Consider the following 13756-nt stretch of genomic DNA (forward strand, 5'->3'; position numbering starts at 1 on the left):
AGCCCCAAATAAGCTGCTAAGGTTGAGGTTTTGCTTAGAGGCAATAGAGTATGACAGGCTGCTACAGATATTGAGGTTCAAGAGCATGCAAAACACTATACACATTGATGAAAATGGTTCCATATAACCAAAAGTTCTCACAGGTTCTATTTAACTCCAACAGAGGCTGAACCACATAGAACTTGCAAGAGCAAGAAGTTCATAAGAAAGGTCATGTTTATGTGCGCAGTGTGCCGGCCATTGTTTACTCAAGATGGCAGTGTGCTATTTGATGGGAAGATATGCATCTTCCGATTTACAGAGATGGTGCCAGCACAGAGATCAAGTAAAAACAGAGTGGCTGAGACTCTAGAGCATAAGCCAATAGAAAGCATCACAAAGTAAGTGATTAAAGAGTGCCTCATCAGTAAGGTATGGATAGGGCATGATTTACGTATGAATTGTAATGCTAGAATGATAGGAGTTGAAGTAGTGAATGTTTTAGATTAATCTAGATCAATTTATTGCACTGAAAAAAGGTTTTCATGCATGTATCAATGATTGTGGGAAATTGTACATGCCATTAAGGCCCAGTGGCCCTCATTTTCAAGTAAAGATGTGTACATTCAACAAGATAATGCAAGACCACACATCAACAATGGTGACTTGGAGTTTAGAGAGGCTGCATCAAGTGATGGTTTTAATATCAACATTGTGCATCAATCTCCAAACTCACCCGACACCAATATCAATGACCTTGGGTGGTTTAGGCCCATTCAAAGCCTACAAACTGAAATGGCATGTTATAATGTTGATTCTTTAGTAAATGCAGTGGTCTCGTCATATGAAGAACTATCTCCTATAACCTCGAATTTTGTTTTTTTAAGCTTACAAGGTTGCATGCTAGAGACTATAAAGGTGAAGGGGCGGAATTGCTACAAACTACCCCATATGAAGAAAGGCTTGTTGCTTAGATAAGAGATGTTGCCATTCTGTTTGGAAGTTCCCCAAGAACTTGTCAAAGAATGCGTAGCATATTTAAGAGAAAAAAGTGAAGTGGAAGGGTATTCATCAAGCAACAATGGATGGCATTAAGTCACTTCTCAATGCCTTAATGTTGCTTGACTAAAGCCAATGATGAGAGGATTTTTTTTTTCTTTCGAAAATGCCTACATCAAGAGATACAATGGCTCATAGTTTTTGTTTTTGAAAATATACACAGAAAATGAATGGCACTTTAGATGATTTTAATGATTAAATTATGTATTTCAATTGCCCTCATGACTAGCCACCAACACTACAACTTGAGTAGTTGGCAACTAAACAAGTTGCAAAAGTGCAGGCTACAACTATCACCACAAAGAAATAGAGCACACAACATCCATCACACCAAATACAAAGCACACAACAGCATCAACCCAAATTCAGAGCACACAACAAGCTACATCACCACAAATACAGAGCACCAACAACCATCACCACTATGTAAACATCACACAACAGTCTAATGCACACATAAACACATATCACAACAGCACACTTTCATACCCACACATCTCATATAAAAAACAAATCATATGGCCTTCACACTATAGGTATGAGTAAGATTTTATCATTTTAGTACCCATTTGACCAATTAGCCCTAGTACTCTCGCATGCAACCACTTACCACAAAGAAACCATACACATAATACTGATTAAATAAATAAGCAAGGCAAACATGGAAGATCTCACCCAAAACATCGCAGGAAGAAGTATGGCGAGTAGTCGAAGGTGGGCTTTGGATGCAGTGCTCCACCACTCGTTCGAGTTCCCTTCCGATTCCTCCAATTTCGCCTCCAATTCGGTAGTTTTCGCCACGGATCTAGGGTTTTCCTCGCTCAAAAAATCGTTTCCCCATGATTCATAACAGAGAAGGTCAAATCTCTCTCGATTTCAGAGGATTTAGTAAAACACGGAGGTAAAGGGGGATTTTCTTATATTTTCATCCTTGCGGGGCAAGGGCGGCAGTAGACCGGAGGTTGAAACGGAGGGGTCGGACTCCGATCTGCCACGTACTCTCTGTGCTCTTCAATCTCCGATGCGCCGAGCCCGTACTCCTCGGGAGACGCCGGCATCGTCTCTGACATGGAGAAAGGGAAGTACACCGGTGGCGAATCACCGAAGAAGGAGAGAGAATCTTCGGTAATGGAAACGACCTCGTCGCTCAGATACTCCTTCCAACTGAAGGAAGGTTTCATCACGGCAGAGTCAAGAATGGAGAAAGACAGTGGGAATTAGGGTTTTCCCCTTTAGGAGGGCGGCGCATATGAGAGAGAACAGACCAGAGAGAGAGAGTGACAGAATCGGGTGAGAGAGTAATAGACTTTAGAGTTTGTTGTTAGGTTTAAAAGGGAAAAAGTAATACACTTAATTACAGAATCGGGTGAGAGAGTAGTAGACATAATTAGAGATTACTAATTGTACCCTAATTATAACTAAAAACGGAAAGGAGCCAAATTACATGAGATTGCTCAAAAAGAAATATGAACCATGAATATTGGAACAGAGGGAGGGAGTATAAGGGTCTAATTAAACTTTAGCAATAATTTAAATCTTTGAAATTTATTCTTAAGACCATTAGAATTCTTGATCTAATTAATAAAGTAAATTAAATAATGTCTTTTCTTATAAAAATTTAACTCAATATTAGAGCCTGTTATCTTAAATTAATATGTTCATCATAAAGTATAAGCAAGCCCATTAGATGTGTTAATATAAGGTCCAAATTTAAGCCTAAATTAATTAAAATTAAATTAATAGGCAGAAGCCCAATAGGAAAATTTAAATCAAGCTCAAGCCTCTTATTTAATTGCTAAGCCCATGATTAAAGGCTTAAGCCCACATGCCTCGCTGAATTAATGTCGATAATATAAGTGGTTCTGGGTTTAAATTCCTTCGTTTTCAGGCATCCATGAGCCTTAAACGATTTCTTCGTGTCCAAAAGAGCTTTCTGTGGTCATGGCAGGTCACCCGAATCATCTTAATTGGAGCTTTCTTTCGATTTTAATTTTAAAATTCAAATAATTCACTTCAGTTCCAACTTCTTAAAAATACATATATATACAAATTCATTTGGCTCAATTTTAACAAAAAAACCAAATCGAAAACCAAATGTTTGCCCCTAATGAAACAATAGCTAAAAATTGGGATAATTCATAATTATATATCAAATATTGGGATAAAAATGATTAGATCTCTAAAGAACTATGTAGATTCCATCATTAACCCTATATTTTATTTTAATTGACATTGGGTTTTAAAGAGAAAAGATTGGATTAAAAGCCCAACCATAATAGCTAGCCATGTTTGGGGGAATATTTTTTAAAGTATATACGAAACTTCTGTATCCCCTTCGAACACACACACGCATGAAGGAGATGCATGCGACAAGATGGATAGAGTATTATTGCTGAAATCACATGTAATTATGCAAATTCAAGCAGTCGTTTTCAGCCATACGCAGAAATCGCACAATGGAGAAGATAATAGCTCTAGTAATCAAACATACAACACAATGATATTTAACTCCACAATGGTAATAACAAACTCTCCCCAGACTTTTTCATATGGCTAATACTAAGGCATTGGGATGAAGAAAACCAGCTAGTTTTCAGACCTCTCTCACAGCAGAAACACAGACCAACAGAAAAACCGAGATATATAAGTATTTCCAAATACATACGTAACGAAACAAAGGAAACACGTACGAGGTAGGTAGGGGGGAGTCGAGTGGGGTGGGTCCGCTTTCTTCACATGTCATCCTCGGCCTCTTCATCCTGCTCATATTCATCTTCATCGTCTGCCGTGGCATCCTGGTACTGCTGGTACTCGGAGACGAGGTCATTCATGTTGCTCTCAGCCTCGGTGAACTCCATCTCGTCCATGCCTTCACCGGTGTACCAATGCAAGAAAGCCTTCCTCCTGAACATGGCCGTAAACTGCTCGCTCACCCTTCTGAACATCTCTTGAATGGAGGTCGAGTTCCCAATGAAGGTTGATGCCATCGAAAGACCTCTTGGAGGAATGTCACACACACTAGACTTGACGTTGTTGGGGATCCACTCCACGAAGTAGGAAGAGTTCTTGTTCTGGACATTGATCATCTGCTCATCAACTTCCTTGGTGCTCATCTTGCCCCTGAACATAGCTGAGGCAGTGAGGTAACGTCCATGGCGCGGGTCAGCAGCGCACATCATGTTCTTGGAATCCCACATTTGTTGGGTGAGCTCTGGCACAGTCAGAGCACGGTATTGCTGAGAGCCACGAGATGTCAGTGGAGCAAACCCCACCATAAAAAAGTGCAGACGGGGGAACGGGATGAGGTTAACAGCAAGCTTTCGCAGATCAGAGTTGAGTTGACCGGGGAATCGAAGGCAGCAAGTGACTCCACTCATTGTTGCAGAAATCAAGTGGTTTAGATCACCAACTGAATAAAGAAGTGAAAATATGTAAGCAAGTGCATACAAACTTTTGAGTAGTAAAATACCAGACAACTTAAAGATAAAACACCATTAACAAACTTTCATCAATTTATAGCAAGGAATAGAAAGGTAAAATGCATGTTACTATTTGAAAAAGACAAGAAGCAGTTTTTTCCCACATCATTTACTATTTAAAAGAATATAGCATTTCATTAAAATCAACCCAACAACAAAAAACCAAGAATACATGAATTACAATCACAACTTTTCCTATAACAAGGAAGCAAATAGGTACTGCCACGAAGTTTCAGGAATCCTTTCAGATATAAATGCATTCTGAAAACAACTGTATTTATGATAAAAATGATTAGAGTGCAGACGTGCAGGAATAAAGACATATAGGCAACACTAAATTAAGCAAATGCATGAAGTATAATGAACTATACTCACAGCTCGGAGTGGTAAGTTTGAGGGTCCTAAAGCAAATATCATATAAAGCTTCATTGTCGAGGACCATGCATTCATCAGCATTCTCAACAAGTTGGTGCACTGAGAGGGTGGCATTGTAAGGCTCAACCACTGTATCCGAGACCTTCGGGGAAGGGAACACGGAAAATGTAAGCATCATCCTATCAGGGTATTCTTCCCTGATCTTCGAGATCAGCAGGGTGCCCATGCCAGAACCAGTTCCTCCACCAAGTGAGTGGCACACCTGGAAACCTAAGGAAACGAAGCAGAGAAATCCAAGCAATAGTCAGAACATATCAAAATGACAATCAAGAAAGTAAAATCAACTCTTATACAGAGCACGGATTAATTATATCTGTGCAGGTTACCTTGAAGGCAATCACAATTCTCAGCCTCCTTTCTCACTACGTCTAGAACAGAGTCAATCAGCTCAGCTCCCTCGGTGTAGTGCCCTTTGGCCCAATTGTTTCCAGCACCAGATTGACCAAACACGAAATTGTCGGGCCTGAAGATCTGACCATATGGTCCAGTACGGACACTATCCATGGTTCCTGGCTCAAGATCCATAAGCACTGCTCTAGGCACAAACCTGCCACATGATGCCTCATTGTAGTACACATTGACACGCTCCAGTTGCAAATCGGAAGTACCAGCATATCGTCCAGTTGGATCTATGCCATGCTCTTCACAAACAACCTCCCAAAACTTGGAACCAATCTGGTTCCCGCACTGGCCTCCCTGAACATGAAGGATTTCTCTCATTTTCCTGTAATTTCAAAAGAAAATGTATGAAGTTGAGGATTTATCATGAATAGTTATTAGAAAATGACGAAGCTAAATCACTAATAATTTATCACCAGAGTCATCTGTATCAGCCGAATCAACCAAATGTATTCACGAATAAGAAACAGAACAATCAATAAAATCAAATTCAAAAAATTTTACTTCGGAAATATTTCACCACATTGTCTAACTAAATGGCTGAACTAAATCTTCATTTGTCTAGATCTCATAGCAGATCGAAAAAGCCAACGACAGCGAGTACATTCACAGCTACAAATCTTACAGATCTCAGTCAGATCTGCAGGTTTGCAATAGAAACTTTTCGAACTTATAAGATCCTGCTTCAACTGAAGGCGATCCCCCGCTATATCATTCTAGAATTCATCGACAGTCTTCAGATTTATAAAAAAAAAATAGAGTAAATACATACAAATCTCTTAATCTGACACGCAATTAGCTCATTCAATGAACACGATCTACCAGCATTTAAAAAAAAAAAAAAAAAAAAAAAGAGCAACAACAACAGGAGAAATCGAGACCTCAATTGCACGAAGTTTGAAACCAAAATCTATAAATGCAAGCCAAAAACAGCGCACCAAAAAAAAGAAAATTAAATTCATGCAAATGCAGCACAGATCTGAACTCCAGTAACACAAAATCGAAAGAAAATCACCTGTAAGTTGGCGAGAGGAACCAGGAAAATCAACAGGTGATCGAGTAAGAAGTATCTCTACTCGATCGAAGATAGAGTGAGAGTGGAGTGAGAGAGAGCGTGTGAGGAAATTGTCAGACCTAAAGAGTGATTTTATATCAGTGGACACAGTCATCGACGGCTCTCATCATTTCCCTCCTATTTCTAATGAGCTATTTGATCTATGTAATGGACGGCTGAGATGGGATCGGCCGATTAAGAAAGTGAAGTTTCGATTTCTCCATTATAAAATGGGAATCTATTTACACCTTTTTATTTTTTTAATGAGAAAAAAGATCCATTTTTTACTCTAACTAGTAGTATAACTTAGCATCCGAAGCACGTTAGTGATTCATGATAATAGTATTTCTTTTTTAGTAGACTAATAGTAAGTTGGAGATTTAAGAAAGAAAAATGAAAACATAATTATATGATAAAAAGTCCTAGAAAGTGATAAATATGGTTTAGAATGAGTACTTTAGCAAATTTGATGTTTTGTTGAAACTTATACTTTGTTGTGCTTTTCTGAAAATGTGCAGAAAAATTAAAATCATTTTGGAATGAAAGGATTGCATATATTGATGAAGGGTATGATACGAAGACGTAGGAAAAATACGGAGCAATTCGATGTATGTACAACAGAGAAGAGACAAAATGAGTGAAGCGCACATGAGGCAGTGGGTGAGTCAGCGCCTGCTATGTTAACTGCTATCGAGGATGGTTGTTTTCGTCTTTGTGCGTAGTGGGTGAGTCAAAGGTCGTTGGTCGGACTGCTGGCGACGCCTTTATTTCACCAAAACATATTTTTTATTTTTTTATTTTGTTCTAATTCACTCTTTGAGCCCCTCTCACCTAATTTATTATCCAACACTTATTTATGAGTGTTTTTATTATCTCTCGAAAACCTTGGCCTCCATTTTCACATTTCACTCTTCCATTTGCCTCATCCATCTAACATTTCCATCTCATCCACCATTTGAAGAAGAAGTAATCAAGGAAGTAAGGAAGTAAGATTGGAGGCCAAAGTTTATAGGATTTGTCCCCTACAGTCTTGTATCTTGGTGAAACAAGGAATCAACACCTAAACTAGACAACAGTAAACGACGCGGATTATACCTAGTTTGATCGATCGGAGAAAAACAAAGACGTAATTGGAATGCTAGAACACAAGAGAAAACTGTTGATGTATTGAGAATTAGAGATAACGTAGGTTACAAAGCACGAGCTCATGGCTTATTTATAGATTACATAGGAGGGCAAAATAGTAAAATCAGCGTCCGAGCATGCGCCTTGCGTGGTCGAGGGTATGATAGTAAAATCGCCTTTACGCGGGAGATTTCCCTGCGTCTTGGTGATCCCGCTGGTGAAAACCATTCCTTTGGCGAGAGCGGCCCCTCTGACAAAGGCGATTCTTCTGGGGAATGTGATTCCTCTGGCGAGAACGATTCCTCTGGCAAGTGTGATTCCTCTGGCGAGTGTGATTCCTCTGGTGAGGATGATTCCTCTGACGAAAGTTATCTCGCTGCTCCCCGTGATTCCACTAGTAGAGACATTCCTCGGTTCCGCATATATTACTCCTCATCAGCTACTTCCCCCTAGTCTGGTTGAACCGGGTATTCTTCGTGTTCAACCAGCGAAGTATTGTTGAAGCCAGTGCTGTGCTATTTTCCTTGATCCCTGCAAATCATGAAGACCTAAAAGTTCTAGTATTGTAAGAAAGCAAAGATAAACAGTTTCCCCTTGACTTTGGAATTGTGATTCCAAGTTGGATTTCCTTCTCGTGAAATGGCGTGTTTATCACTTTAATCAAAGTGCTGAAATGTTTCTTTGGAATTTTTGCTACTCCCCCCTCTGGTCTGACTAGTTCGCTCTGGAACGGTGCAACTAGTCAGGTGCAACTAGTCAGAGGATTCGCCCGCGTGGATGACGTCATCAGCATTAAATGCCCGCCTTTGATACAGTGTTTTTTCCGTATCCCGAGGTTACTTTTTCAGCCTTCGCGTCCTTTCGCCTCCCCGTAGAAATCCTCGACCGTCGATTGCTTTTTTAGGGCCACGTGTCATTCATCCCGTATAATGACAGCTACCCGCGTACGTTACTTAGTCAGTTTTGAATTTTTATCCCTTCATCTTCTTCCTTCTGTTTCCGCACTTGCTCGTTTTTTCTCTCAATTTCGGTAATTTCCCTCTTACTGTTTCGGCGGTTTTTCTGCGACCCCACCGTTCGAGTCCCTTCCGTCGACCTTAAAGAACTCCTGACTTTAGGTAAATCGCGTGCTCCCTTTCCTGGTATCTGTAATTAGTTGTAGCGTAGTTGTGTAATTGTTGGTGCTCTGATTGAGCGTGTTAGAAACCCTAGGCTTAAAAATTCCGGCAATGGCTTCCACTTCCGTTCCCCAACCCTCGCGGTCGCCTTCTCCCTCTCCCCGAGGTTCTTCGTCTTCCTCCCCCCAGCCCCAGGATCTTGTAAACCTTCCTTCCCCCTCCGCCTCACATGATTCTCAGGCTACCCCAAGTCCCTCCAAGCCTACAAAGAGGACTAAGAGAACACCCCAATCCCCTAAGCCTATTCCCGAATCTCGCCTTGGTGTCGCGGCGATGGAAAAGATGAGGGACAAATGTCGTCGTCCCGAAGACCTAAAATTCATACCCTTCTCCAAAGCCTCGTCGCCCCCAGAAAAACTTCGTGATCATAAAACAGTGGCCATTTGGAAGGCCCAGATAGATGCTGGCCTAAGGCTTTCTCCCCATGCTCTCCTGGTTGCAGTCTGCAACCATTACCGCATTCCCTTTTATCAAGTCACCCCCTCCGCCATCCGAAGGTTATATTCCTTCCACATTCTATGCCGAGCCCACGGTGTTGGGGACACCGCCAAATTATTCTTTCAGACCCAGTCTCTTCGCATGCAGGGCAGCCCTCTGTATAGCTTTGCTGGTCTTAAGAAATATCCCACCACCTTCCTTTCTTCCTTAAATTCTTTTGACAAAGATTTTTTATTTCATTACTGTTATGTGCGCACCCTTGTTGGTTCCTGGCGCGATCATGGCGCTCTGGAGCTGGAATGGCATAGCCCGTGGACCACCTATAAACCAGCCTCTCCAGATGCCCCTTCCGCATTTGACCTGGGGGTCATAACCCATCTTAACGCCGTGAACAGCGCCCAGACCTTAGACTGTAGGTACCTTGCCGAAAATAATTCGGCTTTGGCAGCTAATGGTCTATTTCCCTTGTATCTAAAGACATCAATAGGTAAAAATATGTGTTAGAAAATATATTGACTTTTGTTACCCTGATTCTAACAGCGTAGAATTTTTTATTTGCAGACATGGCTTGGAGGGCCAAGTGCGGGCTTGATCTGGCTGCCGCTGCTTCTCTCACTCGCAGCGGGGGACGTGGGTCGGGAGGCTCTGACTCCCGTATAGGCCCTATAGAGCAACTAGCTGGGCCCGAGACGGACACCTCTCATCCGGTGTCAGATATCCCTGAAATGGCCGCCCCCCCTCAGGGCTTTCGCCCTGGTAAGGGGAAGAATATGAACGTCTTGCTTTCGCTCAGCCCGAAAGCTCTGGAGGTTGATGTCGGCGGCTTTACTCACAGGCGCAGACGTTCCGGAGCCGGTGAGGGATCCGGTGCTGGTGGAGAGGATGTCCCTATTGTGGACATTACTGATGAAGTCCCCTCTCCCGACTCAGCCCGAGACATCGCCACTCCCGAGTTCACGAAGAAGAGGAAGAGGAGCCTGATCTCCTTGGGCGAAAAAGAGAAACAGGAGGGCCTGAAGAAGGCCAGCAAGACTGTGGGTCCAGCAAGGAAGTCTGCTGGTGGTGCGGGGGCTCTCTCCTCTGCTGCCCAAAAGGGCAAAGGCAAAGTTTCAGTCCCTCCCGCCGAGGAGTCGGAGGTGGCTGTTCCTGGTCCGATTGCACGCCTATCGGGGCAGGAGTTTGTTGAAGCCCTATCTTCCCGTGTTCACCCGAAGGACAAGGAGGTGGCACGGAAATTGAAACAAGAGGTTCTGACCAGCCATCTGGGCCAGTTGGCTCTTCAGGTACACTGCACTTTGTATTTTTATTTAAAGATTAAATTACTAACCTCTTGATTTGTCTGGCGAAACCCATTTCTCTGGCGAAAATTATTTCTTTGCTCTGACATTACCCATTTTATTTCTTTGCAGATGGAATCCCGACTTTGGGCGGCCATCCAGTGCATTCATAATTATGATGCATTGGAGAAGAAGAGAGAAAAGGAGCAGGAAGAGGTGGCCAAGCGGGACGACGATGTTGCCAGCGTAGTGGAGCGTCTCAGCAAAGCTGAGGCGGAGGCTGCGGCTTCTCTGGCTCGCGTCGCTGAGCTAGAAGTGGAAAAGGCGTCCCTGGTCTCTGAGCTGGCCAGGGCTAAAAAGGAGGGTTATGACAACCTTACCCGATTCCGGGAGACGTACCAGCGGGAGCATAAGGACACTTGCCGCCAGTGGAAAAAGGCGTGTGAAGATGCCCAGGTGCGGGGTTATGCATTGGGGGCCAGGGACCAACGCCTAGAATTCTTTGTCTCTCCCAAGGGCCAGCGGTTCCTGGATTTCATGTTGGAGGGCACTCTGGCAGCTTTCCAGAAGCATCCCGACTACCTGGAGAGGTTTGCACCCATTTTCGCCCACATTATACGAGAGATATCCACGAAAGCGGCGGAGATGGTAGGAGCGTCAGAGGAACAGATCGCGACTCTGAACATGAGGGCCTTGATGGATCATATCAAGGACGAGGACCTCAACAGGATATTGGGGATTGATGCTAAGGCCCCAGCAAAGCCCGCGTGGTGGTACCCGGTCTTGAATAAAGCCATCCCCCAATTCGCCTTTGGGGTTTATCCTGGTTCGGCGTTTTCCTCCCCGAAGTACCAGCCCTCCTTTTGCGCAACTCTGGCCAAATTTGTGGAAAAACTGAGAAGTGGATCTGGTGCTGGCCCTCACAGCCTTGCTCAGTTCCGCATGGAGCCCCCGCTGCCCTCTGGCTTGAAGACCTCCGCCTTCGAGGACACTGCCTCCTCAGCAGACGCCGTGGGACAACTTTATGCCTTGTACCAAAACAAGGATGCGTATATTTTTGAGGCAATAAAGTTGTTGAACATGGAGCAACGTCTGCCCCCGGTGCAATTCTCCGAGACATTGCCGGTGCTTGAAGTAGGTGGTTCCTCTGGTGGAGCTTCCACCGCTCCCAAGTCCTCTGCTATCTCTGCCCTTGTCCCGGATCCCTCTGCTACTGCTGCCTCCAAGCCCCCTGATACTGCTCCAGACTCCTCCGTTCCTCCTCCCTGATGGCCCTAATCTCCCTTTTTGACTTGATGGATATTTTTGTAACTTTTTGATTTTGTAAAAACTTAGTACCCATCTGTGGCTTTTGATGTATAGTCCGCTTCTTTGGCATTTGTAAATGAAATTTCTTCACCGCTTGTTTCGCCTTTAGATTTCTGTGTTGGTCCTGCTTTCTTTCGTGCTTTATGTTATTTTTGTTGCTTGTTGATGTTGAGCTTGCCTTCCCGGATCTCCAACTATGATGTATGTTTTTGTAAAGTAGGGTATGATCTCTGTTCTTGTTGAAGTCTTTGTGATTCTTCTGCTGGGAACGTCCTTGGTTTGGCCCGTGATGCTTGCTCCAAGCGTTTTTCTGATCTTCCTCTCTAGGATTCCTCTGACTCCTGTTTTGGGGATTTCGTTGACTCCTCTGGCAAGGATTTTGCTGAATCCTCTGGCGAGGATTTCGTTGACTCCTCTGGCGAGGATTTCGCTGACTCCTCTGGCGAGGATTTCGCTGCTGCTTCCCATCCAAGCATTCCTTTGCTGCTTCCCATCCAAGCTTGAACACTCTGCGCGGAGCATGGAGGGCCCGGACGGCGCAACCAACTTTCGCAGCTTACGATAAGATAGTAACCCTCTGCGCGGAGCATGGAAGACCCGGGGGGTGCAACCAACTTTTGCGGCTTACGATTAAATAGTAACCCTCTGCGCAGAGTTTGGATCATCCGGGAGATGCATCCGACTTTCGCGGCTTACGATTGAATAGTAACCCTCTGCGCGGAGTTTGGATCATCCGGGGGATGCATCCGACTTTCGCGGCTTACGATTGAATGGTAACCCTCTGCGCGGAGTTTAGATCATCCGGGGGATGCATCCGACTTTCGCGGCTTACGATTGAATAGTAACCCTCTGCGCGGAGTTTGGATCATCCGGGGGATGCATCCGACTTTCGCGGCTTACGATTGAATGGTAACCCTCTGCGCGGAGTTTGGATCATCCGGGGGATGCATCCGACTTTTGCGGCTTACGATTGAATCGTAACCCTCTGCGCGGAGTTTGGATCATCCGGGGGATGCATCCGACTTTTGCGGCTTACGATTGAATAGTAACCCTCTGGGCGGAGTTTGGATCATCCGGGGGATGCATCCGACTTTCGCGGCTTACGATTGAATAGTAACCCTCTGCGCGGAGTTTGGATCATCCGGGGCATGCATCCGACTTTCGCGGCTTACGATTGAATAGTAACCCTCTGCGCGGAGTTTGGATCATCCGGGGGATGCATCCGACTTTCGCGGCTTACGATTGAATGGTAACCCTCTGCGCGGAGTTTGGATCATCCGGGGGATGCATCCAACTTTCGCGGCTTACGATTGAATAGTAACCCTCTGCGCGGAGTTGGTGAAATAAGGTATTAATCAACATATCATCGGTGCAAAACCCGTAAATCAACAGCAAAAACTCAACACAACCAAAAACAGAGTACTATCCCACCATCCACCGGTATAAACATCAGATCTGTAAGGAAAACCCCAGTTCTACGAAGAAACCCTTCGTTCGCATACAATTAAACCGATCAATCGGTAAATAAACACAAATCCTCCCAATTCACGATTTACGACTTTCACCACCTTTCCCCATGCACCCGAAAATCATAAATAAACACAGATCGCAGAAGCTTAAAGGCAAATTGATGCAGGTAGAAGCGTGAAATATATTTGATATTGATAAATATACGAACTCCGTTGATAACCATTGTATACCGGAATACGTACAATAAGGGTTAATCCGTTGATTCACTCATGAATACCGGAAGAACACCGCGAGAAGGGAACAATCCCACCCTCTACATTTTAACTCTCAATTGGACTCTCCTAAAACATAAATAAAACTCCTATTTATAATAAAACCCTAAACATCTAAAAGGAAACAAACTAACTTGACCAACAAGACAAATCAATAATTAAAGATATAATATATGATATGATTCTATCTTCATCATTCTCTCCATCCTTGAAACGATTCGTCCTCGAATCGGAAACGTCCTTGATGATGTTCTGCATCACAAATCAACCCGAAAAACGTGAT

General features: G+C 43.7%; 1 protein-coding gene across 1 annotated transcript; it reads right to left on the reverse strand.

Moving 5' to 3' along the window:
- Nucleotides 1-3513: 3513 nt before the first annotated feature.
- Nucleotides 3514-6632, reverse strand: LOC130990227 (tubulin beta-5 chain-like). Its single transcript, XM_057914457.1, has 4 exons — nt 6367-6632; nt 5279-5676; nt 4893-5162; nt 3514-4447 (listed from the first exon to the last, which is right to left on the reverse strand). The coding sequence occupies exons 2-4, from the start codon at nt 5670-5672 to the stop codon at nt 3771-3773; spliced, it is 1341 nt and encodes a 446-aa protein (XP_057770440.1). The 5' UTR covers nt 5673-5676; nt 6367-6632; the 3' UTR covers nt 3514-3770.
- Between the last annotated feature and the right edge of the window lie 7124 nt (nt 6633-13756).

The sequence above is a fragment of the Salvia miltiorrhiza genome, chromosome 6 (assembly GCF_028751815.1).
Source record: "Salvia miltiorrhiza cultivar Shanhuang (shh) chromosome 6, IMPLAD_Smil_shh, whole genome shotgun sequence".
Taxonomy (NCBI): domain Eukaryota; kingdom Viridiplantae; phylum Streptophyta; class Magnoliopsida; order Lamiales; family Lamiaceae; genus Salvia; species Salvia miltiorrhiza.